The 27901-nt window shown below is 44.3% G+C and overlaps 1 protein-coding gene across 7 annotated transcripts; it reads right to left on the bottom strand.

The window, feature by feature from the left end:
* Positions 1–1499: 1499 nt before the first annotated feature.
* On the bottom strand, positions 1500–24930 carry LOC119445837 (RILP-like protein homolog). Of its 7 annotated transcripts, none has more exons than XR_005190687.2 (8): positions 24514–24930; positions 22953–23097; positions 18622–18743; positions 17296–17499; positions 15701–15861; positions 12158–12310; positions 9733–9826; positions 1500–6135 (listed from the first exon to the last, which is right to left on the bottom strand). XR_005190687.2 is itself a non-coding variant. In XM_037710136.2 (7 exons), exons 1-7 carry the CDS (start codon positions 24781–24783, stop codon positions 6096–6098), a joined length of 1170 nt encoding a protein of 389 aa, XP_037566064.1. In that variant the 5' UTR covers positions 24784–24930; the 3' UTR covers positions 1500–6095. The 7 variants fall into 7 exon arrangements, 4 of the variants coding, with proteins under 4 accessions (XP_037566064.1, XP_037566067.1, XP_037566066.1 ...); XR_007466042.1 differs by lacking the exon at positions 9733–9826 and having other exon boundaries at positions 1500–1554; positions 1598–6210; XR_005190688.2 differs by having other exon boundaries at positions 6118–6210.
* Positions 24931–27901: the final 2971 nt, after the last annotated feature.

Below are 27901 nucleotides of genomic sequence, written 5' to 3'. Positions count from 1 at the left end.
ATGTGTTAACTAGGGAAAATGGCGTGCAACCAGGAAGCGTTAATATCCAATACTAACATCTCGCATTCGGGTGACATTATCCGATTCATATATCGGTAGCTGCTGTCTGCATCAACTTTGCAGCTTTGCTTTTTTTTTTTTTCCTCCTATAGGAGCACTCAATGAGCAGAGTTCTTTTCCATTGCTGCTGCGAGATCAATATTTGTTTATAGCATCTTGCACCACGAAGTTGCAATGTTCTAAGCTTGAAGGCAAAGGTTTCCTGGGCTTGGCCAGAGGTCTGGCATGTTGTTTCGCAGCTGCATCACAATGAAGATATAAATTTTGCACCTGTAAAAGAAGTCCATTGTTTAGGATCGTTCACCCAGAACTGGGTGGGGTATCATGGGCCTGGCAGTCTGGAGCTTGACCAGCAAGAGGGGCCCAGGCAGAGACGAAAGGCGATCCTTGTAACGAGTTACAAAGCGGTCAGCTCTACAAGCCTCCTAACGGAAGGCGACACACAGTCAAGCTTGCTCAAAAGCTGAAGTTCGTTGGCAGGGGCTGGCTTTATAGAAAGCACGCACAAACGCTAACGTCTTTCCACCGTTGTGTCCTCCTTGGCTGGTTGTTTTAATAGTTGCGGGCGGCTCGGCATATTCAAAACGTCCGGGCGAAATTGTTCTACCCACAGGCCAGTCATACCGTGCAGCTGTGCTCTCATTCATTTGTAACCATATTTGATGACCCAAAATTTTTGGGTTTCAGTGGCACAGAACTACCTGGAAATGGGAGGCTGTGTTTAGTGAAGCTTTGTGAAGTCTAGATTCATACGCTCTGGCCAATGCTGGTGCTTTCGCAATTCTCTGAGCATTTGTAGGGTCTGCTGCGGCTGAAGTCGGTCAAGGGATGTGAAAAATCCACTGTGCAAGATGCAAGGAAATGCCTAAAAGACCACTCCACAATCTTGCCGATCTAGACCTACAAGAGAGCCTGCATAAGTTGCCTCCAACTTCATTTTATTTTTGCACGCTGCTAGTCTTTTCGAATTGAACAAAAAAACCTGCCTTCTCTTGTCATTTCCTATCTGTAGTGTTGCAGCAAGCTGCTTTTGGGAATATTTCTTAAGTGTTGTGTGCAACATCTAGACACGGTAAAAATGACTTAGCTGATCTCTTACAACTGCAGTCTACCAGTCAAACTTGACAATTCTTTTCCTTCAGCATACCTTAAAAATATAATCTGTGGGTATTTGACTGACAATACTGGCTGCACTCACTTATAGGGGGCAGTAAGTGTTCTGTGAAATGGAACCTTTATGCCAGTGCATAACACATGAATCACTGGTATAGCTGCCTTCTATTCAAAATGCTTCAAGAACTTGTGTTCAGTTTCATGCCAAAGGCTTTATGAAAATATGTTTGCTGGAACAAGGCGAAAAGAACACAACTGATGGATGCCACATCCAAAAACTCCCAAGTAGTTTGATGCATGACAAAGCACAAAAGGTGTAGGGTGACAATTTTTATTGAAGACATTGAGCCATACGCCAATACATGCAATCGGCTGTTTCAGCTCCTGCTCTTAAACAGACAATGCAAAAGCTTGCCTTTTCTACTAAATCTCTAAAAGTCCAATGAGGGTGACGTTGATTAAGTAGAATGATTATCTTAGCACTACATTAACAGGTGTGCTATAGCTTAGCAAATGTCTACCATATTAGTAAGACCTGCACTCAAGGGTGCACCTGCAATAAGGTGTAGTCAAAAGTGGTGAACTGCCTTCAATGGCAGTTCATTAATATAAAGGTAAAAAAATGTTCCAATTATACATGTGCCTCTACTTGTTAACTAGTGTGATAAGTGAAGAACATTTCTGGCACTGCGGTGTCTTGGGGTCCATTGTAACTACAGGCTCCCCACACACATTGGCACATGACAGTTCTGTCTTGAGAAGATGCCAGCAAATTTCTGCAAACACTTGAGACTAAGGTGCTATTACTATCTCGAACTCTGCACCAGCAGTCGTACATAATGTGCAGAAGCAACATAGGCTTGCACACATCTGTTCTTGGTGGCCAGCCATTTCCCTAGTGTACCAGCACAAATGGCACAGCCTATACCCTGACAAGCAATTGGAAATGTAGTCAAAGGTGAAATCGATGCAGACTACAAAAAGAAAAAAAAAAAAAAACATTTCGACTGCCGTTTTGTGTTAGTTGGCATCTATTTTACCTCCGACTATGATTAATTGCTACCACACAAGCTTTCATCAAAGCTTGAAGTGAGTTTCATTGAAGTGATGGCTTTCTAGTCCATCACTTCAATAGACTTAATTTCTAAACATGCCTGCCATGCATCTAGCCAGCCGTGGTTCATCAGGGCAAAACTTGTGCTGGGACACCTTTCTTACAGTTATTAGCCAAAAAATAATGTGCAACTGTGTGAGGCGCCTTGTGTCCCATCACCAAACATTCTCAGACTAGGCTCACTATCTGCCATAACAGCACGTGTCAAGCTGAAGCATTGCAATATTAACAGCTCTCTTAAAACATGTAGCACACATTTCAACAGTGGTGTGAACATATTTCTTTGGTGACATCATCACAGCAACATGACAAGTAGTAGCTTCAACAGTAGATCTGTTATACATGGAATGTGCACACGTTTGCGCATGCCGATGACTGGTTGACAGAAAAAGGGGTTTTATACACGAAGTGTTGCAGACAGCATTTGTCTCAGCATTTTGCCAATGGACAATGTCTATGTGCTACATAAAGGGCACAATGTGCTTCCAGAGAATTTCTGTAACTCGTTAACAAGCCATCACGCTGTCAGTGCAGTTTTGAACAGCAGCATTTCGTCATTCGACTGTGACAACAGTTTTAGGACACTCGTTATTATGGGAGGTACTGCGATAGTGAATGCCAACTAGTGGTAGTAGCAATTACTTGCAGCACTCCAATTTACTAGAAAGGCTACAGAATAAGAGTGCAGTTTCCAAGAAATTGAATCAAAATTTGGCGCAACAAATTATTATATAAAAATAACACACTTCATGTTGACAAAGTTTGCACGACTCTACTCGTTCAAACTCAAATTTCATATTTCAAGTTCTATCTGAATAAAAATGCTGGGATGCAGAGTGCCACGTAAGTTACAGTATACAATGTAAAAAGCTAGTGATATGAAGACTGCAGGCGATCAACAAAAATTAATGTTTACATTGTTTTGGAAAATGTGAATGATGTGCTGCTAAACAGTCATTCCTCTTGATACGATTGTGCTTGCTTGGCTGAGGCGAGGGAAGACTGGTAAAGCTCATCTGCTTTCAAGCCATTATACACAGCCACATGCAAATTTGCTCGCGTGTCAAGCTTCTCTTATACATGTATAAAATCATAAGACAGTGTTAACAGTTGTACACATACATATTCACGAGGTAAGCATGCACGCCTCCAAGCCATTGTAACACAAACTTTTCCCTTTAAGCAATCCTAGTGTCTCTGACCAACAAACTCTTGACCGCACAATCTCGTTAACAAAGTTAATCAATTTCAGAACTGAAAATTTGTTGAACTCGCAGAAAAGTTATTTCAGTCAAGATTTTGTGTTTATATATAGTACTCTCTCACAGTGCTTAAGACAGCTGCTTTTCAGACAGTGGCAGCCATGCACGAAAACATGGTGCTGCTACAATCCAGCCTTACTAACGACAGCGTATGGGTTTATTTCATAGACATGCAGAATGGTTCAACAAATGGTTTGTTTAGTAAAACCAGGAAAGCAAAAAAGTTGTATGTGCAGCTCAACCCTGCATCTTAAATATACACGACTAAGTCTTACACTATGTTAATTTGTTTTATTCACATATGTACAGCAGCATTAAATGTCTCAAATGAAGTGAACGCATAAAAAGGGACAAATGAAAAGACTTCAAACCTATTCTTACACAAACACATTGCTATTACTAAGTCAGCGCACTTTGTCTTACAATGTTATTGGCATGGCAACCTAGTGAGCCTTTTCCAGACTGCCACATTGTGCACGAAAGGACATTTTGATTACTAAACAACTAAAGTGCACTTTTGAAGCAGCATGTCCTAGCGCAAAGGCTCTTTGCTCGATGTCCTAATCATAAGGTAGTGCCAGCCTTATCATTAACAATGCCTGCATGTCTGTGTAAAATATTGACAGCTTCAAAAGCGTATCAAGATTGCACCTTATGAACAGCAATTAACTAATAGAAGGGAAATGATCTGTGCTATAGGACACACAAAAAAATGACATTGCTGCAAGATGTGCATCTCATGAAACACAGTCCTACAGCTATTTCTCTATCAGACGAAAGCGAAATTATCTACTCAGAACGTTTAACAATTGTATTCGTAAGTAGTGACAACAGATTAGATCTATTTTACCAAGATCTCTCTAGCTAGGGTCATTTTTTCAGTGCCTCGGACTTCATTAATAAAGAAGCAGTGTGTAATGCAATGCAAGTAAAACTCAAATCAGTAAGGCTGCAGCTAAAATGCATTAAAACTGAAAACGGTGATACCATCAAAATACATTAAAATAAATAAAACAAATTTACACATAACATGAACTTTCAAAAACTACAAGGAAAAAAAAAAGCTATACAACACAAGTTGCGAACTCTGCATTCGGTCTATTAAACTGCAGCCAAAGTCATGTGCATGAACATTGTGCACATGTGTGCAGTGCCTAGTTTGCATTACTACATGCACAAGATTTTGGTACCTGCTGCAGAATTGTAAAAGTGTACTTGAATGCACACACCTTTAAAAGTAAACACATAGAACATGCTTTGACTGTGTTTTCAGTCATGATATTGAGCAAAACGAGGACAAGGTGAGAGCAGGAGCCAACATTTCAATAAGTGGACTTGTCTTCTTCAAGGTGACATATGCTGTCCTCGGCACAGTATATATAGGTAGGGTTCTTCTAAAGGGGAGAGAAGGTAAGGCGGGTGGGTGAGGTAACCAGCAAGAGTGTGTTAGTGGCAAGGGTGTAGAACTGAGAGGAAAGATAATGCACTACTGATAGTCGGTGGAGGAATTTGAGGCAGCTCCGTGAGTTAGCCGGTTGACGTGTCATTGTAGGTTCTTCTTTTCATGGAAGGGGCCTGGATGACGGGGAGGGGAGGGGGGAGCGGTATCTGCTTCACTGGAGGTCAGTGAATTTTCGTGAAAGGGACCTACAATGACACGTCAACCGGCTAACACACCGCGCCGCCTCAAATTCGTCCACCGACGATCAGTAGCGCATTATCTTTCTTTTCAATTCTACACCCTCGCTCATTACCTCACCCACCCGCCTTACCTTCTCTCCCCTTTAGAAGAACCCTACCTATATATACTGTGCCGAGGAGAGCATATGTTGCCTTGGAAGAAGACAAGTCCACTTGTCGAAAGGTTGGCTCCTGCTCTCACCTTGTTCTTGTGTTGCGCATTGTCTTGAATTTCCACCTCCCGCATTCCCCGTGTTTTCCCCAGTCATGATATTGCCATTTCTATTTCACAACACATTGCCCACGCTGTAATCGTGGCTGAATGGTGCTACGCTTAACTCAATTAAGCAACCACATTGAATGCACCTCAGCCGCGACTACAGCGGGAGCTTTGTGCGTCACAAAATATGCATGGCAACAATGCATAGAAAATACATCAAAGGATGTTCCATGTGGTTGCTGCTTTTAAACTTTAGCTGCAGTTCGAGATGGACCTCCCTAAAACAGTGAAGCCACATTTAGCACTGACCACTAATCATGAGTGACGTTTTAATTTAATTTGAGAACTCGCTGTCACTTCTGCAACCTGCCGCTTTCCTAGCTTGGCACGTTCAAAGGGTAATACACACACACAATGCCATTGGGCTGCAGTGGCAATGACACACGTCCCCAAGGGAAGGGGTGGGCGCATCACTTTCCATCCTTGCTGCACTTGTGAGCAATGAAAGCACGGCTTCACAGTAATAGTCCGGAGTCCGAAGACAAGGCCATGTGCAGTTCAAAAAGCGGTGCGATGTCGACAAAGAACTCCAGCGAGAGGCCACCGTGAGAGAGCAGGCCCCGCAGGAGACAGCATACGAGGCCTCTCATCCTGGCTTGACGCGGGGCCACAGGACACTTGGAAAACTGAAACGTTCGGGCAAGATCTCTAAGCGTGGCTCCTCTCCGGGCATCTGCAGGTTGTGCATCACGTACTGGAAACTGAGGCAGGGTGTGCAGTGGACAGGCAGGTGGATGGACAGGCAAGCAGGCAGAGCAGGAAGCAGGCACGAAAGAATAGCACAAAAGTAGAAAGAAAGAAATGAAGGAAGGTGCGCTCGGTGCACTGCAACTAGAATGACCCTTCTCTTCTTTGTTAGTACACCCTCTAAAAAATATAAATCATTGTCCCTACTGAAACTTGAACACAACTAAGCAGCCAACACTGCGTGACACAATGGGCAAAGCCTCAACTGGTGAATTCGATGCGCAGCGAGTGTGCCAGGGCTCAATGCTTATAAAGATATGCTGAAACAACGGTTATGTGCGCTTTTCTGATTTTCAGATAATGTGCCAACTTATTGGGGAGTGATCACCATTTCCTTCTCTCTGTCACACACTCTTTGGCGTAAGTACTTAAAAGAAAATTAAAAGCTCTTGTGTACTAAAGTGTACTATTTAGTGTACTGAAGTGTTGGCATATCTACACGTCAGCAGCGTGATGACATGCAGATATGCCAACACTTCAGTCATCTACATGTCAGCACACTGCTGACAGTCAATAAGTCCAGCAACACAGGTTCATTGTGAATCGCCAAGTGGGCATAAAATGGTGGTGTGCACCAAGAAATGGCTAGGTGCCAGATACGCCTACAATGGGGCTGTAAACGTTCTCGGACAGAAATTTCCAACCTATTACAGGGACTCAACTGCTGCTCCTATCCTTTATAAATTTTAATCTACTGTAAAGACGAGCAACAGTGATTTTTGATCCACCAGATGTTGGGTCCAATTTTTTATGCACCCTTATAAAAACAGTAGTTTTCTTGCAATGTCTCGTTACCCAAAACATGACATTCAAGTCTTTTTTAGATGTTTGATATGCATGCTGTACATTTTTTCTTGTTCTTTTTTTTCTTTCCCCCCTCCCTTTCCAATTGATATCGAGTAAGCAATATTGAAAATGATTAGTAGTCCAAGCTTTGATGGAAACCCGTTTGGTCACAACGAAACATGCCTAGATTTCCAACAAGACTTCCATGCAGAAGCTGGAACATTATTTTAATGTCGCATTGTCAGGATCATTGCTTTTATCTCCTACCATTGAAAATTATGTTACGTCCACCTGCACGCAAGTTCTTAATGCTGAAGCCTTGATTTATTATTGAGCATGGCCACCTCATTCTAGAAATTGCAGCTGTGCTAGTGATGCCTAATGACCTGCTTTCTTTGATACTAAGCACAAATGCACAGGACATTCTCATACCTTGGCCCACACCACACTGGTCAATATTCCCAAGAGAACAGGCATTTTCTTAAGCCACTTATTACATATCCCTGTCATCTGTACAATTAGCACAGTCTGCCATAGGTTCGTGTATAAATTCACAGACGTGTACCAGGATGCTTCTAACAGGTTTCTTGTGCTCAGATTAAAGCTTTGTGAGCAGCACAAACCATTTACTTCCTTGCTTGGATATTATGAAAATCTGGTTTGTAGAGGTGGCTCTCCATGACTGGATTACTGCAGTCTGAACAACTCTCATTTAAACGCCCTTTCATTTGGATTGAATACAATCAAAACTTCAGATTAAGTATAGTAAAGTGGCCAGGTAATTATTACCTGGCCAGGCATACACTGGACAGGTAATAATGCAAGGCAGATTCCTTCTTGAGACTGAACAAGAAAGCTAAGGAGGACAGAAAAGATATAGAGCGAGATCAGCTAGAAACAGAGAATATGCAATCATGAAACGGTCTCGCTTTACGTTGCATCATACACACCAACTCAAATAAAGACACTGCTAGAAATTATTAGCACGCCAGCTTTGAAGTCATCATAAAGGCGCATGCTCACATAAGTCACACAGTTTCTCTTGTGACACGCGCACACGGACGCATAGACACAGCATGCAATGCCAAGCACCGCCACCAGCAAAGAAACGAGCATAAGAGGCAAAATTTGAATGTTCATTTACTAATTTTATTACTTATTATTTGCCACACTGTGCAGGCATATGCAATATAGCACAGTTTAGCTGTGATTATGCATGTTAGAAAGGAGTAAAGTTTGTTAAGCAAAAAAAAAAAAAAAACTAAGAAAAAGCATGACAGGTGCTTTTAAAATAGGTATCTGGTTTATGAAAAAATTGAAAAAGTAAATAAACACAATATGCCTATGTCAGTGCTTATAAAATTCTGCACAGCAAACAGCCATTTCATTCCCTAAATTTGTGCAATCCTGTGCAGTTATGTGGAAGATCTAACCAATCATATGCTATCGTATGAAAAGCTGAAGGTAAAATACTGCTCTCTGATATAATATAAACCTGTAATTGCTGCTCTGTTTTCGTGCATGCCTCTGCCAAAATTCTCTTCAGATACTTATAAGCAGCCTAAAGCCTGTCATCTAATATTTTCCCACTCAGTTCATGCAGGCGGTACAGTGAGATGATTTCAAATGCATGATATTGTCTACACATACATATAGAACCATGTAATCAACCTTTAATTACTCATCCACTGCAAAAATTGAAGAGTGGACGTATACTTCTCCTTGCAGTTACGTATCTTATTTCTGTTGCTGTTCACCCAGTTTTTTCCTATTCAATGTGCTCATGCCATGTTGCTGCGCAAGTGCTTGCTTAATAGGTGCAATAACATGCGGGAAACATGACACATATGTCATGTGCACACAAAGAACAGATAAGCCAAGATGAGAAAAATTAAAGGAGGGGGGGGGGGGGTATTTTTTGTGTGCGTGTCCTTTTTTCACACTAGCTTTCTGTACGTCAAGTACGTTCTGCCTGCTGAATGAGAATTTAGTGTATGCACAGTGGCACCCAACACTATCTCTTTGCCATGCTAACATATCTTGAAAGTTCTCCATTGGTCCGTGGCAGGTAGCGGCTGGATTAGCTGCATGACAAACTACAATCTACAATTAAGTAACTAACAAAATTTGCTTATTTTATAACTGACTCCTTTACAGCACATGTTACAAGTGCGGAATTAAAGCCGGTTCTGTGCTCAGGTAATGTCCATTTAGTGGTAGGAAGTCAGTAGCAGCTCTACATTGAGTCGGAAATTCCATCAAGGAAACTGTACTTGACATGGCATGAAACGATTGTTTTTCAGCCATTGCATCTATGATAAGGCTTACTACTGTATCTCCAGATGTAACAACTGGAAGTCTGCAACACAAATAAGAACTCGAGGAAGTACAATCAGCTACATGCATACAGAGAGAAATAATGGTTTATATTAAGTGCCACGGTTTCCACAAGGAACTTCAGGAATGTAACCTAACAGCTGATAAGAAAACAAGCCCAATGTGAAACTTAATCAATGCCCTTAACCTTTAAGATGCACAGTTTGTGCAGACAACTATAATGTGGACTGACGGCAACACTACAAGGCTCTAATGCTACCTACAGTGATGCCATGTTACCATGTTCGGGCACACAGAAAGCACATGGAAAAGGAGAGGGTATGAAAGGCCCTCGGCCAAGCAGTGATGCCTACCAGTCAAGGGGGGATGACTGCTGCGAGCTGCCTTCCTTCAAGGTCCAAGATACGGCAGCAAACTCATCCTCTAACCTTATTAATGACCCGGAACCTTTGTCACCAAACAAATTTCCAAATTAGCACCATTCCAATTTTGAGCCAAAGTGCGGGAGAATGAGTGCATCAAGTGATTTGGTGAAAAAGTATTGTCAGAACAATCAAATAAATGGAAAACAAGAGTTGAAAAAACTTGTCTAACACACAAAGAAAAAAAGAACATGCGCTAGCTAGGGTTCCAAATGAGAATGACAATTAATGAACAGTGAGCAATAGTCTATTTATAAAGACATTGACTCTACAAGTCTCTATTCTTTACAATTTTATAATTATCCATAATTATGCAGAATGCAACCACTTTTACGCCTAACACCAGTAAAATGTTACCGAAGAAGTGTTTCACAACATATGTGTTAGTCCCCACAGAGCTCTCACACACACTACTCATCCCAGGAAAGACGAAGCCAGCCCATACATGCAATGACAGAAGCTAAGGCAAGCAGCTTCGATATGCATGCTGAGGCTTCCCCTGCTGGAAATGACTTGGTGGCATTAAGCAATAAAAACACAGTGCACAAACACTGTACTTTGCCACATACGTAATAACTGCAAAAAGCTACATCGAAGCCAAAGGAAGCTTAAGGAGGATGCTACACTAGAAAGCCAACTTTCTCATTCATGGATATATCACAACCAAATTTGTAAACCTTGTGTATTTTGTTGTGCTGATCCCAAAAATGTAATTATGTTTGTCCTAGGACAAGTAGTACTTGATACACTATAGAAACTGGGCTCTTTTTGTTTGGAGAAAAATTAGCATCTAGACTCAAACATTGAACAACACAGTGGTTAGGACATAGAAGTAATTTAGCATGTATAAGGTGTGCTGTAAGGCATAAAGCAATGCCCTAGGTCAATTTGAGCTAGAGATAGAGCTCATTAATGTTGCCTGAAAAAAATTCCATCTTGAAATGTGGAACATATGACTCATTAAACACACAATTCTGATAAAATTATTACACTAACATTGGGCTTAGCACACACTCCATGCACTTATCTTTTAGGTAAAAACTAAAATTATTACGATAGTAAATAGAACAGAAGCTATTTTCTCTTGAAATTCCAAGTATATCAAAATTGTTTGTTTTTTATATCAAGGAGGAACATTTAAAGCACCTTTATTTGGACAAAATTGATAAAAATGTTATGAATATGAAGGGTCTCGGAATTTTGTGGAAATTAAGGGTCTCGGAAGCCTGAAAACATCAACTGAAAATGCGACAATTATCGGTCTTTAAGTGCAACCTACACCCTTAAAGTATCACATCGCTCTCTTAATACAGACTTCACTAGTTCACTATAAAAATGCATATTTTGAAATTAGTGCACTGAAAGTTTCGTAAAAGTATTTCATTAAACTTTTTACTTCCACATCTCTGTACCGTCTGTTCCATTACTATTCAGTGATGAGAAAGGATGTAAACAGTGCAAGGCTTCGCAGGTGAGTCACTGCTAGTCATTCACTTGCTTGATTTTACTTTTGTGTGCTGCTGCAAGCAAATGTCGTGTTTAACTTAAAAATGCTCCAAGCAGTCGCTTGACTGTGTGTAGTCAAAAGTGGTGCCAACCGTTTGGCGCAATACATATTCATCATCCTTCATGTTTAAACAAGCACAATGTCCTTGCCACTTTTGCTACCTAATTTCCCCATGCTCGGCAGTTTACGCTCCCATGGGTGTCAACCTTCTGCAAGCATTTGCGGAAATGCAACATTATGTGAGGACCCTACAATGCAATTAAAAATACTGCTTTTGTTGTGCACGAAGTCAACGCCCTGAATGGAGATATCTCCATTTGCCCTGCCACATGACGTTGCATAGTTAAAATGATGGCATACACTTTAATGCACAGGTCAGAGCAGGCTGGTGATTTCGGTGTGTAGAAGTTCGAAAGTTACGCAGCAATGCTGTAGAGGAATTAGGAATGTCCAACATGTTTAGGGGTCCTTTAACTAAGATTCCCTTCACAATATCACAGTTCCTAGCTCTCAGCACCTTCGGTGTCATCAAAGCTTCATTGTCCCTCCACACTTGCGAAAGTGATAGCCTCTAGCACAGAGGACTTGTACCACTATGATGTAACATTCGGCAAAAAAATTTGATTAACACGCCCGAAACTATGGTTGCATTTTAAACCTTGAATTCGATTATCAACAATTCACCGCACTGTTAACACCCATAAACAGCACTTGCTACATTCTAAGAAGGCCAGTAATACAAGCACACAGCAGCTAAAGACCAGGCTTACATTTCCAGCAGGGGTGCTTTGGTTCAACCAATCCGCAAAGGGGAAAGGAAGTGGAGGTAAAAAAAGAAGAGGTGCTCACAATTTGCGAATGCCGGAGGCCTTTCCGTAAGAAAAAAGCTTCTCCTCAGGCTCCTGGTTGATGGGTCCCTGGACGGGCCGGTCTTCGTCCCTGACCGGCAATGGTGGGTCAACCGGCCTGGTCAGAAGCGAGGTTGCCTCATGAGCCCACCACCTTCCGTGGAGGACAAGGCCGTTCATCAGTGCACAGCCATGTCTATTTCTTTTTCTCTGACTTACAGCTTACGCTCTTCGCAAGAGACAGTGCACAGAGCTGAATACCCAGCTTCAATGCTGCGGTGCCGTGCATTTTCAGAGTTTCATAGTCTTTGCAAGCTGTGACACTGCGACAGCAATGTCAAAGACTGAGAAAGACGCATTTTAACAGCACCGTTATTATCTCTGTGCAGAGAGACAAAGATCTGCAGTGTAAAGTTCACAGGCCAATTACAGTATTTACTCGAATGTAACGCACACTTTTTTTCCGATAAAACAGGTAAAAAAATTGCGTGCGCATTAGAATGGAGTACGACCCTAAATCTGTGTTACCATATAGCTGTCGGCATTTCAAAATGGTCGCCTCACACGCACTTCGAGCCTAGCTACACTCTAGCCTAGCTGCCGTAGCTTCCTTCATGTGCTGCAGTACACGTGCTTAGGCATTAGTCTACTGTCTGTCTTCCTGTTTTCTGTGTATGCTCTATCAGCATGAAGTACCGAGTTCATCATGATGCTGCATTTAAAAGGAAAGTGATCATGTGTGTGGAGACGGAGGGAAATGAGGCGGCATCACGGGCGTTGGAGAATTCGAAGCTTGCGTGCGGGACTGGCGCAAACAGAAGGAGAGGATTTTCACCAGCAAAGCAACGTGGAAGGGTGTCAGTAGACCGAAGCAGGACATATTCTGCGACGATCCACTTCGGTGATACAATCGCATTAGCCCTATTTTGAGGGCGATCTGCGACGGGGCAAGTACACCGCGCGCTGTGTTTTCGCCGCTTGTAGGTCGTATTGAAGTGAGGCATGCAAGCACGAAGGTCAATTCGCTCGCTGCTCTTCGTCATTCCAGCGTATTGTGGGCGAGTCTCCGCGGTCAATGAGCAAGATGTGTTCATGCTTGGTTGTGCGCGCGTGACACTGTGCTTGTTAATTTATTTAGTAAGTGAATGTTTGCAGATTTATACGGCCGATAAAACTGCTATCCTTACATCGTATAGCGGTCTACTAATTTGCTATCGCAATCGATGCATTGCCTTTCGGGCGAAACTGCGACTTTTTTTTATTCATCGCAACTTTAGCGATCGGGAGTAAATCTTTGTTATTCCATATGAGAGAAAGTTGTATTTCTGTATGAAAGCATGAGGTGTGCGGTACTGTAAAGGATTTTTTTTTGTCATGGAAAACGGTTGCGCGTTACAATCGAGGGCGCATTAGAATCGAGTAAATAAAGTACTAGAAAAAAAACTAAAAACTTATCTGATGCCATTAAGAAACAACAGCAGATACTGCAATGACCATATTTTGATAATAGCTTGACACTGCCAATCCTTTTATCTGCTTCCAAAGAACAAGAAACTCAGCAGTTTAAACGAGTATCAATGCAGAAATCTTGTCCCCAGCATTAATTCATTTACTACTTCTTTTGTACTTATTAGATCGCTGTTGGCTTTGTAATTATATATAGTACAAATCCTCAGTTCTTTGAGAGAGAGAGACCTCAACAAATCATTAATCACGCCAATTTTTTACATGATCAGTTCAAAGAATATGCGCAAAGTGTAATACGGCTCGAGTAGGTTATTCATAAGCATCCCAAAAACGTAATTATTCACAGGGCCCAAACTATGTCCTGGCAAGTTGAACTAGCCCTCTAAAATTTAACTGCACAAAGATCAAGTCTGGGCTGATTGATAATTGGTAAATGACTACACCATGACAATGAAAGCGGGACACATGACATAGACAGCACTGACCCCCAAATAAAGTTTCATTGCAACACAGATATAGATAAAATTTATGCTCACTTCCAACTAGACTTCACATACAATACATGCAGGTACAAAGCCAGATCATCTTCGAGATAATGAACTCGAGCCTTGAGCTCATTCCTCGCAAACAAGATGTGGTTGAGCTCCTCCAGCGTGAAGCATGGTCAGTTCTGGTCATCCAGGTCAATCACTACTTCATGCAACAGCAGTGAAGTCTACCTGGAAGTGAGTGCTGCGACTCTGCACTTTTAATACAGTGGAATCTCGATGATACGATCACGGCTAATACGAATTTTCGGATGATACGAATTTTTCTGTGGTCCCGGCCGAGCCCCATTACTTTGCAACGTGGTAGAGAACGGTTGTTACGAAACGATTTTCAACCCGCGTCAGTTGATACGAATAAACGCCGCCCCACCGACGGCTGCGAAAGAGAACAGCGCGCAGTCAAGCGCTTTCTCCTTTTCTCTTTTGGTGGGGAGGCGCGGACGCGGCGCCGGACAGCACGGAGGCTGCGATTGGGCGCGAAGAGTTTGACGCTGTGGCGCTTTTCTTGCTTTTGTGCTTTTCCCCACGCAGGCGTGGGGAAGTGCGATATATCGCTTCAATGGAAACTGAGCGGCATAAGCACAGCGCATACAAAGGTCAGAGCCGTGTGGAGATCGCTTTCAAGATACGGTGCGCGCGACAACCCCGACAGCCAGCACAGGCACAAAGTACAAGAGCGCATTTGTTGGCAGAGTAGAAGCCCCCCCGCCTCTCTCTCTCTCTCTCCCTCCCTCCGTCCTGCGCTGCCTTCCCGCTTTGCTCCTTTCGCATGGAAGATTGCGTCGCCAGTTACCCTTGCACCAGGTAGCAAGATACACATTTGGTGCCCCACAGCACAGCGTCCCCCCCCCCCCCCCCTGCCTTTCGCGCGACGAAAGCAGGGCCGGGCTCGACTGGCGCGCCCGGCCGTGACGGAAGTCGCGTTTGCTCTCCGTGCGTGAAGGCGCGCTTTCACTCGCACATACAGCGCGCGGCGACGATTTTATCGCCCTTGGACTCATGCTCCACGTCTCATGCTCCTCCTCTGCATCGCCCTCGTTGATCTCCTCTCCCGTCGGTGGGCGCACCTCGTTGAGAAGTGCGCTCGCTACCGCCCTTGTCGGCGAGATTTTCCAGCGGAAGCCGCATTATAACCGATATTTCGTCTCATGCGGCTGCACTGTAAGCGGTATGCGTATACATGGAGTTCTATGGGAGGGTAAACGGGAGTCGGAAAAGGCCGCGTTGTAGCCAGTTCTGCACTATAAACAGTTACGTTATAAGTAATCTATACTGTAAATGCTTTTTACGTGCGTGTGCCTGAGTGAGTTCACCTCCGACTCTTTTTAATTTAGCTAGTTTTAATTGTGTTTCGATGATACGAATTTCGGCTAATACGAATATTTTTCGTGACCCCGTGAGATTCGTATCATCAAGATTCCACTGTACTCCGCCATTGTCTTGGTGTGCTGCAAGCTGGCAATGTGGAGTACGTAAATAAATCTAAATTTCCCCCAGGAAGATCATCCCAAGAATTCAAGAGTTATTACCTTGGCCTGTATAGAGCCAGCTCGTCTTCGAGATCACTAACTCGAGCCTTGAGCTCATTCCTCTCAAACAAGATGTGCTTGAGCTCCTCCAGTGTGAAGCGTGGTCGGTTCGGGTCATCCAAGTCAATCACCACTTTTCCTTGCATATCCAAGACCGTGTCCTTGTAGTAAGGAAAGAATAATTTTTTTTCCAAGTTCAGTTGCCAAGCATTTGGAGGCACTGTACTCACACTTCTGTGTACGAAAGCATGCGTCTTAAAGCACCTCGTGGCCTTGAGTTGCATAAAAACGAGCTAAAAAAAGGGGGCCTTTGAAAAGGAGGATGATGCGATATAAACTGCTTGCAAAATCTTTCTTGAGTTCTTAACATACCTTTCAGATAGTAGCTATGCAATGAATCACATAGGATAGATTTTCTAGCAATTTTCACAAAAGAGATGCATTTGTAGAGGTTGCAATACGCATTCGCGCGAGGCTACGCTGAAATACGTCCGCCACTTGTGGCAGCATGTCCGACTGCTCATAAAGAAACATCTGCCAGTGCCTAAACAGAGAATGCAATTGCTTTTATTGTTTAATTGCACAGCTCAAAGTAATGATACCTTCAAATATACAACATTTTGTATTTGTGCGCATTACAGGGTACCCACTTTTACTTCATTTTCATGATGAGAGAGCCACTAGAAACAAAAGAACAGAACTTTCAGGTTGAATTTGCGGGTGTCCACGTCACGGTTGGAGGCATCGTGAGTGTTTTAGGCTGGCATGCTAAACTAGTATGCACTTCTTATCAAACAGTGCAAGAGCAGATCACGGACGAGGAAGGACAGGATTCCTTGCCACATGCTGTCCTTCATGTTCTGCGTCCAGTACTTGTACTCATTGCCAAGGCAGTTGCTAAAGTACAGCCCAATTTTATTCTACAGTTGCTATCAGGCTTAACCCAAACAATAAAAACACATCAATAGTGGCTTAACAGTAAGAACCTTTGGCTATAAGCATTGCTAGAAGCATTCAAGGCACCACAACCGGAAATCTCCAGCAGCCTCTGCAGGAGAGGCAAAAAGGCTTCTCCTGCAGATTAACAGCAACAAAACTTTACAGTGTGAAAAGCCTAGTTTCAGACAGTGCAGCTACAGAGAAGCCTCCAAGCAAAATTTTGTTTGAAGCACAAGTGGATGCATTATTAAAAGCTTGAAAAAACAAGACAGTTTTGGTATCAAAATGGAAAAGATACCACCATGACTGCTCTGAGAAATTACATAGAACATGGAACAATGATAACGAGCGCAGCACCTGGGCATGGCCTTTGAGCACGTTGAAACAATGCACACGATGAAAATGTCATAAACAGTATCCACAAACCGCCTGCATCGTATGCCTAGGTGTGAATTAAAGGCTGTTTATAAAATTAGAAAACTATGAGACCTGTAGTTTTCCCAAGACTGCTCCAATAGTGTATCCTACTCACATATGGCCAATTTAGCCAAAGTAAAATTTTTTTGCAGACTGGTCCTTAAGGTGCATTTGGGTTAAGTAAGACGGTGACTGTGCATAGAAGTAGTAGGTTTGAAATCCAGGGCAACCAGCCTCACCCTGGACTGGAGAAGGTCGTCGTGGTCTTTGACGGCAATGCCTAGCCGCTCCTGCAAGGTCTGGAGCTGGCTCTGCTGGTCCTGCAACTGCACTTGCAGGTCGCCGCGCTCCTCGCACAGCTGCCGCATCTGCTGCTGCAGCCGCCGGTTGCGTCGGCTCTGCTCTTGGGCTGTCTTCTTGCTGGCTTCCAGCTGCTGCTGAAGCTGGACAAAGCACGTAATGTAATGGCGATGCCCATGGCGAGCTCGAAAGCAGGGGCGTGTGAATCTTAATTATTGAGAGAAAAATACCCTTGAATACTGTTGAAATAGTTTTCAGATAACCAACAGCCTTCTTTTAGAATTAATATAAAATTATTTTCACATTCTAGCAATCATAACGTTGGAAAGTTTGTCATTACAATGCACATTATGAAGCATTCTTTATTAAAAACGCAAATGGAGCATAAGAAAATCCTCAGAGAGTGCAAATGACTATTGTATAGCCGACGAAGTTCGGCTCCCTGAACGATGAGGACTTCTTCACTATTCAAGTTCGTACGTTTCATACCTATACTATAGCCACGGTGACTAAATTTACTGCACTGTTGCTTGTTTTTATGTTTGATTGCACACAGTTGACATTTTGGAATATTAGAAAACTATTAGAAGAATATTCGTATTTACAAATAGTGACTACTCAATTCAAAGACAGAATCTAATAGGACACTATATGGTTTGTTATTAGAAAGTTTCAAATATTCACATACCCCTACTCAAAAGGTCATCAAAGCATTGGCCAAGAAAATTTCTCAGAGCGCAGGGGAGCACACCATCAACACTCACAATTAAACTGAACAATTTCCCAAATTCCCCCGTTAGCTTCGAACCTGTGAAATTCACTCAATACAAAGGCCCCCAATCTTAATTTGCACCTTCATCAACAAACGAACAGCCACTCCAGCAAATATAACTAACACATTTAGCATTTCCAGTCCAATTTATAACCTTAATGCCGTATACTGTGAACTATCAAGGTATTTGTGAACTCACTGACAGCTCCATTGACTCCATGATACTCGAACGAAATAAATAATACTAATAGACCTAAACGTTTAAAGAAGTCAGCCCTTTTATCATGCCTATTCATGGATTTGTCCTGGCTTGTATTCTGAACAAGACTCCAGTGTTTATGACACATTCTTGTACTTGACCATGCTCTTCTGAATCGAAACATGTGAAACCATGCTGTTGGCTAGATGCTGGAAATGCAGCAGCAATGACGAGAGCAGTGACAAAGCATAGATCACAAAATTTGAGCTAACAAACAGATGTGGTAACCCTTACAGATTCTATGTCGGCAGCTTTTTTAGCCATGTCCCTTTCATAATGTCTCAGTTGGACTCCCTGCTTGTCGAAGGCATCCCGGAGCCGTTCAAGGACGACGATGTCCTCCCCTAGTGTCACACCTGCACAAAGTACGCAGGAGTTAGTCATGATGATGCATGCTTCCTTTGATGAGCTATACACAACGGAAGTATCGTCACTGCCAAAGTTTAGAGTCAGTTCTGCAACAGGCAAGGTATGGAGTTGCTGATACGACACTTTCACTTGTGTGGCTATTGCAGTGAAATTTGTCAAATCTACGCCGATTGCCCAGTCCACGAGGAAGTTAACACACAGCTTTGCAATAAAAATTATTAACATGCCATGGCATGGGAGCTTTTCATTTTAGTTTTGCATCATTCATACCAGGCCTGTAGTGGCTCTAAGATCTGTGGCTCAAATCTAACGGACAGAACCAGAACACGAGTAACACAATCCACTCCTTGCTGAAGTTTTGTGAAAGTGTGCTGTGGTTCTACCATTGCAAGAATTTCTTGTTCTTCCATTTCTTTTTTTTCAGACATTATACTTTTGCTCGTTTTGCTGCAACAAAACCATTAAAGAAACCTCTGAAACATCTTCAGTGATGAAAGAAAAGGCATCCTGATGCAATGTAAACAATGAAACAAAGCTTAGATTGGAAGCCCAGGAATGGGCAGGCAATGGTGCTTGAAAGCCTTTTTTTTTTTTTCTCAGCATACTCCCGAGTATATAAAAGCACTTCTAAGAAAACTCTACCAAGATTTATTCGCACCTCCGAACACTGCACACATGAGCAGTTCAGGCTGTCTCCCAATTCCTGTATATGGCAGACACTATCACTAAAGTAACAATAGGTTCAGCAGTTTACCAATACTTTTACCACACACCTCAATCCTCAATACATTCCAAAGTCTTAAGACCTGGAAGTAAGATTGATCACAGTAGCAGCAAGGTATTCGCCCACAAAGCCAGCCAATCCAGCAGACTGGCAATATCAAATATCGAGGCTGGAGCTCGGATATCAGGAACTACTCGGCTTAGTCAAAAGGAATAGATATTAGCCCATGAAAGAATGCAGTGATTACATAGTAGCCACAAGTCAATAAACTCCGCAATGGTACAGGTTATTCAGCAGCTATGAATGCACGCCGTTATCGCACAATACACAGCCACGAGCAGCGCAACATGAATTGTTTTGAAAGCAAGCTTTTCATTCATTAAATGCAATAACGAAAAACACATAATCAGACAATCAGCAACAACAGCTCGTGAAAACAGAATGTCTGGCAGACATGAGACATTAATTAACATGGCAGTAACAAACAAGGCACAAAGAAAAGCGTAAGCAGCAATGGAGTTAAGATGCAGAAACGGAAACCTGGTGTGACATCGGTTTCAAAACAAGGACATCTGCTTTCGAGGCTCCAGTGTCATAAAACTCGGAGAAGTCAAACAACAAGGGTGCCATAAAAGCTCCACTTCACAGCTGTACAAGTAGATAGCTCTGTGACTAGAAGAAAGTCTTCATCCTTTTATTTTCATCTCTACATCTCACTGATATAGAAAACACTACAGCATGGGGATTACGACAGTGGTAGGAAAAAGTGGCGATGTAAAAGAGAATCCACAAAGGCAACAGCGCATCTAGTAGAGCCAGGGTACTTGAAACGAGTGGAACTAGGAACAGACCTACGGCAGCAATTTGCTCCTTGTCGAACAGCGATATCAGCTGCTGCAAATAACTTTATAGCAGGAGTACAGCAATACAAAACATCCCTGCAGAACAGACGATAACTAAGTTTACCAAATAGTATGTCTGCCTAGATCGACGTTTGGAATGGCAACAAGAGATAGACCTCAAGAGTGACTGAATGCAAGGAACAGTTAAGGTCGTGGACATTACAGCTGAGGTACAAGGAAGATGACTATGACAGTTAGGAAAAGTTATGAGAAGACACGAAAACTACAACAGCAAAAGGGCAGTGGTGACCGATTATGGTGTCAGAAGGAAGGAAGTTTGTCTTACAATTCACAAAATACTGTCATGTGAAAGTGAAGGGCAGAAGCAGACAGGCAGGTTATGGTAATCTTTAAATATAAAGACTATCTATTAGGCACTAAGGGTATCCATATTCTGTGCATTCTTTGCAAACTTAGTAAATAAACAGACAGACAATTCGAGAGGGAATCACTCTACTGATGACCCTTCATTGGGTGAATCATGACGTAAGGTTCACAATCATAATATGCAGAGAGAGGTGCCAAGAAATACTTTCAAAGCAAGAAAAGAAACTTGCGCAACAATGTACATACTATGAATGCAGGGGAGGGGATTAAAGCATGCAATGTAGTAGGATCAATGAAAAGGCCGCAACAAAAAGGCCTGAAAGCATGTCCCGCACATCTGCAGAGAATAGCTACAACTATATGAAAGAAGGAAAAAGCACAGCAAAGATGAAAAAAACGTTGAGTACTCAGCCGATAACAGTATCTTTCAGTTGAGTGCTTCCAGCACAGGTCATAATATCAGCAGCACAGGGAGATACAAGACTGCTTTTAGGAATTCAACTGACCAACAATTATATCTTTGACACATAAGTACCCCCAGTCATTTTTTTTTTTTTTGTCTCGCCTCTCAAAGCCTCAGGTCAGCAGAATCTAAAAATAATAATATATTAAACTGAACAAAGATTGCAAGGAAGAAGATGCTAGACATTGTGCGCAACTAAAGCCAGTGGAAATTAACCACAGGCTTTAGTGCACAATTGATTTTATAAATAACCTAATTAATAGGCCAAATAAAACAAATTTAATGAACATATTAGCTGCTCAAGATACTACAGTCACTTCAAGGTTGAAGGCCACCAAATAGAATGACATGTTCAAAAGGATGATATCCTGTATTTCTCTCTTCAGATGCTTAAGAGAGCAAAAGATACATTTTATGACATAAGATGTTGATTCTGCTGCAAGCCATTGCCACATGTGAGTCTATGAAGCCACAATAGCAGCAGTGCACTCTTGTGCAGTTCTATAAATCTAGGCCTGCATTATTTGTGTTTTTAAATGTGAGTGGCAGCCATACAGTAAAAAATGAAATGCGAACAAAATGGACAGCTTACATAAATAAGGTGAACGCAGGACTTCTTAATATTTCTTCATGAACATTACCTTTCTCTCTATCTTTCCTTTTTCTCTTGCCCAACTGTCCAGTACCCATTGCAGTGTCTATTATTAATGCTTCTTTTTTCTGTATACAGTGCATAGCATGCCTATTTTGGAACAAAAGCTGTCACAAAAGCTCAGTCGTCTTATGGTACTTGCTATCTTGTTATTACAGTAGTTATGTCTTTCTTCATAAATCCTCACGTAATTGTCACTATGTAAGTTGTCAAGCTCAATGTTACTTTAACCTAAACAACAGTGTTTAGCCATGTGAATTATGAATATGTAGCTGCTGCCCTGAATGCATGCCCTCGGGCCTTTTCAAGTCGTCTATGAGAATTTTTCACATGTGGTACCACCAACATTCGTAATTGTTGGTGGAAATAAATTTGGAAATAAAGACTTGAATGTGACAAAAAGGAATACACTTGAATTTGGTATTTCAGAGGTGGCACAACATACACATGATGCACAATTGTGGCGGCCAGATTAAAATTATCGTGAAACCTAAAGACGCCATGTGCCGAGCATCAACACAAGTGGCTGAAGTGATTCCCTATTCTTCCACCACAACATCCCCAAAGACTTTGGTGCAGGTTTAGGACATAAATTGACAAATGATTGAAGCTGACGATGTACTGAACGTTAAAAACAGTGTTTCGAAAACTGTGGGCAAGCAACATCTGGAAGATGTAGTGAAGTTGCTCTACGTTAAATCTGTCACAAACACTTTGGGAATTCTCAACCTCAATCTGATTTGTCACAAAACCTCCATCCGCCTAAATTTTGCTATCTCAAACAAGTACAGTGCCTGAATGTCGCCTAATTTTTTTGCATACAGCGATCTGAATGACAAGTCAGTTAATTTATGAGGATGAGTCACTCATGTCAGCATGAACATTCTTTAGTCTTCACCCAGAACATTAGTCACTCAATGCTTCAGAGTGGAAGTTACGCCTCCCTGCTCTGTCCCACTATTTATGCGCTATAAAGTGGACAAGTTTGTGGAATTGTGAAAATCGAAATGATAAAGCAAGGCAGGTGAAAGGGTTGCAATGCGACACACAATGCTTTTAATGTGTTGCAGGGGAGCAGAGCTTGCACAGCACTGGTCGAGCCCCTTTGTAAAAAATGAAATAGCTCACTGTGTGGCTCGCACTGCAAGGAGGGGTGACTCTCTCTCTCTTTGAGGGAGCTGCTCAGTTTGGAGTTTTCCTCCTGCAGCCGTGCCACAAGGCCACCCAGATCTTTCATTTCTTGCCGCCAGATGTCTTCATACTGCTCCATCTCCTGTAAAACCAGAAAGTGGGCACGAAAAATAAAAAAAAAAAAACAATAAGAACAGGGCCTGTTAAATAGTTGTGATTAGCATGCAGGAAAATTTTATGCATGGTTCCTTCGTGCTTACAATGTGGCAGCGACGGAAGTGCCATTGTTCAGAGTAAATGAGGATAACCACACAAGCAGTTGTTTTTCTCCTTGAAGTGAGAATAATCTCAGCGTTCCCTTAAGCCTCCAATCTAGCCCTGCTACCTATTGCACAATGCAGCGTGTCAAAAATTATTAGCAGAATTAAATGAGTTTTGTAGTTCCAGTGAGTTTTGCCGATGCTCTCATGCGGTTTGGGCTTTGTGTGTGCGTGCGTGCACATGTGAATCAGAATTTAGCGATGACAGCAGCAACAGCGTTTTTTTCGGATCCAGGTAAATAAGCAGGTCTGACAGTTGGGCTATACTAAGCTTGGAATTATAACTAGGTGGAGGTATGACAGTAGAAAAATCTGCAACACACACAGGCACAAGTGCTCGTCCTTGTCTTGTTTGTGTCTGCAGCATTTTTTTCGCGCTACCATAGTCCGGGCCAGCTAAATGCACAAGGCAAAAATCAATGGCACTGGCCGTAATATAGTTTCTAACTGCGCATCGAAGCCTCCAGCTCTCGGCCTTCCACAGGGAAGTTTCTAATGAGGACAGCGGAGACCCCGTAAAGTGGCACGTGCTTGGCTGAGGATAGCGCGGGAGAAAAAGAAAAGAAACACAATCTCAGCAGTGACGACATCGCACCGCGAGCGTTACGCACAATCATCCAACTGTGAGCGTGGAAAGGGCCGGAGATAAGCTCACACACTGCGACAAGATAGGTCACAGTGGGGAAAGGCGCTGATAAAGACAATATGAATATCACTTTACCGGCCTATGCACGGGACCAACTGCTAGCCTCGCCCACACTGCGGGAAAACCGAAGGAAGAGACGGTTTGGCAATGGGCTCGGAAAAAAAAAATATTCCGCCAGTTTTCCACGCAGTGTTACGACTGGTCAGCGAGCCAACGCGTACAACGAACATTCGAAATTGAAAGCGAAAGCCCTTTGGCGTCAAAATGGCCCATCACTTCCTCGACGGCGGGAGTGATTAACGACACGAAAACTATGTCGCGCTTCTCCTCCAGTGAGTCATCCAGCGAACACATTATTATGCGTGCGCGGCGACCTTGGCGTTCACACGATCTGCATAACACTCTTGCGTATGGGTTGGCTGGGACAGCGACAACACGAATATGCGCTTTGTCAAGACAACGCGGCTGCCCCAAGACCAAACGAAGCCTTGTCAATCAGGTGCCACTTCCCAGTCGCCAGAACGCGTGACGCATTCCCTCGCAAGCGCCTACGGGAAAGTACTGGCCGCCAAGGGCGGAAACAAGCACTGACCTTTTCGAGCTTGCTTCTCGACTCCGCCTTCTCATACTTGTCGTGCTCGAGCTGGTAGATCTGGGCCCTGAGCTCGGCGATCTCATCGCGAGCGATGTCATTCTTGGTGGCGTACGCTTCGAGGTACTCCAACACGCGAATCACTTTAGTGACCAGCTTGTTCACGGGCTCGACGCCGTAGTTGTCAATGAGGATTTCGAACTCTTTCCCGATCTCCTCGGCGAGGCTGTAGACGTCGTTGACACTGAGCGCCTCCGACGCGCGCTCCATGGCGTCACACAATTTTCTTCTGGCTCACGATTCGATTAATTAATCGCGTCGACGGCACGAAGCTAAACACAATTACAAAGAGCCCACCAACGTAACGCGACTAGACCGTCACGCACGGCCATACTGACTGAGAGTGAGAGAGAGAGATCAGACTGGCGGAGTGAGCAGAGCGGCAGTAGCGTAGAGAGAGAAAAACCGCAGAAAAGAGAGAAAGACGGTTCGTAAAACCTTGTGCTGCTATGTACAAAAAAGTATTCGCTAAAGTGTTTTTTTTTGTAGTAAAAGTCGGCAAATTATATTATGCTCGTTTTTATTAACAACTAGTTCCCCTAAAACTTAAATGGTAAAGATTGCTTTTACATACATACAACAGATGACGCTAGCGTCGCATCAATGTTCGCGCTTTTTTTTTCTCTCTCTTTCTCTTCTCGGAAAGCAGACGATAATGAATTAGCGTGATTACTGCACGCAGCCTACGACGTGAAGTGTGCTTCTTGCAGTTTTGAGGCAGACTAAGGATACCCTGCAGGTTTAGTGCGTGAGATAAATGAGGCGGATCAACTCGCATCCCCGATACTCTATTTTCTACGGCACTGCGATTTGCGGCGAGAGGCGCCTCTCCGAGAAGTCAACAAACGCAGAGAGAATGCTGTCATCGGAGGAACAACAAAGCAGGAGTCGGCACATTGACTTGAAATGCAAGTGCACGTATTGTGTGAAAGTTCTCAGGGTCCGCGTTGTTTTTCTTGATCTTTTGTGTACGTGATGCCTTTTCATAGAGGTTTTAAATCATTTCATGTGGTCTAATTCGTGCTTGGCGAGGATTTTTGTTGTTGTTATTGAGTTCTCAATATTCGCTTCAGTAACAATTGTACAGCGGGATAGAAAAAGAAGGAGGGGAGCATTAACTGTCAGCAAGATTGTCTTTCCTTTAAACGGCAGGTACCGCAAGACACTGACAGAAGAAAGTGTGATAATCAAGTAATGAAGGGGGAAATGTCGGGTTCATTTTGAAGCGCCTGGTTCAGGGGGATCGCCATGCAAGTTAATTCATTAGATGTAATATTTAAGACTGACGATGAGTGCGTCACTATTCGGCCTAATCAAGACCACTCTGGCCAATCAGTGCATGTTAGCGAGCGATATTGAGCAACGATACGTTGAGCCTTTTTTTAGTGCGTAAAACGCTGGGACAATGAACTGTCGTCTGCTACGCCGAAGCAGCTGGTGCAACGGCAGCAACACCGCGTTTACCGCCGTTCTGGACAGGTGGCAGGCAGGGTCGCGCGCGCGCATGAGGCCCAGCACGCGCATAACATCGCGAGCGCCCTCTTCCCCGTGCGGCGGCGTCGTCCTCCCCCCCTGCCTCCTGCGCCGCCGAGAGAGCCGCGGAGTGGTGGTGGTGGCCCTGTTCAGTCGCGGGCCCGTGCGTTCTCTGGCCGTGGTGTGTGCTGTGCGTGCGTGGTGGAGTAGGCGGCTGCGCGGGGGGATGCCGATTGCGGCCCAATTAGCAGCAGCGTCCCACTGATCTGGAGGTGTTCTGCGCCATTGCCGCAGGCTGCCGTTGGTCGAGCTTGGGGCCGCCGCCGCCGGTGTTCCACAATGGAGACGATGGAGTAGCGTACCGCAGCCAGCGCGCCGCTGGGTATCGGCCTTTGTCTGGCGACACCATGGCGGTGGTGGGCGCCCGCTCGGGCCGCCCCGTGATCGCGTTCACGGGCGCGACGGCCGCCGCTCCTCAGCAGGCCATCCTGACCGCGGCCCAACCCTTCTACCACCCGCCCGTTACGGTGCAGGATATCCAGCCGGACAGACCCATTGGATACGGAGCCTTCGGCGTCGTCTGGTGAGTGGCTTCTCTTTGTGCCTCCTTTGTGAGGCGCCGCCGCCGCTTCGGGGGCGACGAACAGCCCGTGCCAAAGCCCTCGCCGGTCATGCACCCGCCGCCCCAGCTGGCGCCCGCTGCTGCCGGGGCCTGGGGCCGAACCTCCTTGGCCGATCCGCAGGCGACTGCGACGCGTTGTGATGTTCGGGACCCCCCGGTCCGACTGGAGGACCGAAAGTCGCGTGGAAAACCTATCGCGCCGATCGGGCAAGTCGCCCAGCGCAGTGAATCTTCGCGATGCACCAGCCGTACTAATCTTGCCGAGGCGGCGGTGTAACTGCTGAGCGCGCTCGTATAATCATTTTCGGGCTATTGCTTCGCGAGATAGCACCACCATTGGTGCTGACTCAATTCCCGTTTGCGGCGCGATCCCTTCACCGTGGCGGCGATCGCGGCTCCCCGGCCGACGACTGTGCGTGCTGAGGGGCCATGCAATGGGGGTGCATATGGCTGTGCTGCGGACACGGCTCAGCGGTTTCACGGTCGTCGTCGGCGGCGAGCGAAGGAGCGTCGTCGTTTCGTGCAGCCCAGCTGTCCGCCAGCGGTCACCGGCGGGCTCGTTTGCGTGGAAGGGGTCTCCTCTCCACACGCACGCCCCTTTGCCATTCTTTTCTGGCCCCTCTTCCAAGCTGCCGGCCGGGTTACGACGTCCTCCGATTCTTTTGCGGGCTTAATTAGGCGCGGGCATGTGCCTCGCGAGAAAACCAGCTTGTCCCTGCCGTGGTCGTGAGTAACGGTCTGCTGCTCTCCCCTGGCTACGCGAAACGGATTTTGTCGTGCGCCGGACGGAGGTCATTGGCCAGAGAGTTCCCCTCTCGCGGTGCTCGGTTCCGATCTACAGTTGCGATAAGGCTGTCGCAGTGTAGTGCATACAGAGCTACGCGGCCCTGCTCTGGAACAATGGCTACGCTGCCGTCGTTGTTGCCCCCGTCTTTCTTCGGCTTCGATCCGGGGTAGTCCGGGCTTTGTCATGTACTACGGCGGATCCCGACCGTGTCCTGTGGAAACCAATGGCCGTCTCGATGTTCACGTGTTGCGCTAACCATTTGCACAATACTGCTCGCGTGCCTATTCATGCTTCGCCGTCAGTTTTGTGCTCTTTCTTTTTTCTGCACTCTGCTGGTGTGAGTACAAAGCTGCGTTCTCTAGCAACCCGATTGTAACATACATCGAATATCCAGTCTGTGCACGAATTCTTATATTGCCACATTGTAGTAGCGGTCTCGGTTCCTG

This window comes from Dermacentor silvarum, chromosome 3, assembly GCF_013339745.2.
Source record: "Dermacentor silvarum isolate Dsil-2018 chromosome 3, BIME_Dsil_1.4, whole genome shotgun sequence".
NCBI classification, from domain to species: domain Eukaryota; kingdom Metazoa; phylum Arthropoda; class Arachnida; order Ixodida; family Ixodidae; genus Dermacentor; species Dermacentor silvarum.
Note: the sequence above shows the minus strand (reverse complement) of the source record. Positions and strands in the feature narration are given on the sequence as shown.

Bases quoted from the DNA above. Each gene is read 5' to 3' on its own strand.
- LOC119445837 (XM_037710136.2), bottom strand. From the start codon at position 24,783: ATGGAGCGCGCGTCGGAGGCGCTCAGTGTCAACGACGTCTACAGCCTC. The intron at 18,744-22,952 runs GTGAGCTATTTC...TACTTTGTGCAG, and splicing joins CTTGCAGTGCGAGCCACACA to GTGTGACACTAGGGGAGGAC. The intron at 12,311-15,700 runs GTAATAACTCTT...CCTCCACGGAAG, and splicing joins CTGGCTCTATACAGGCCAAG to GTGGTGGGCTCATGAGGCAA.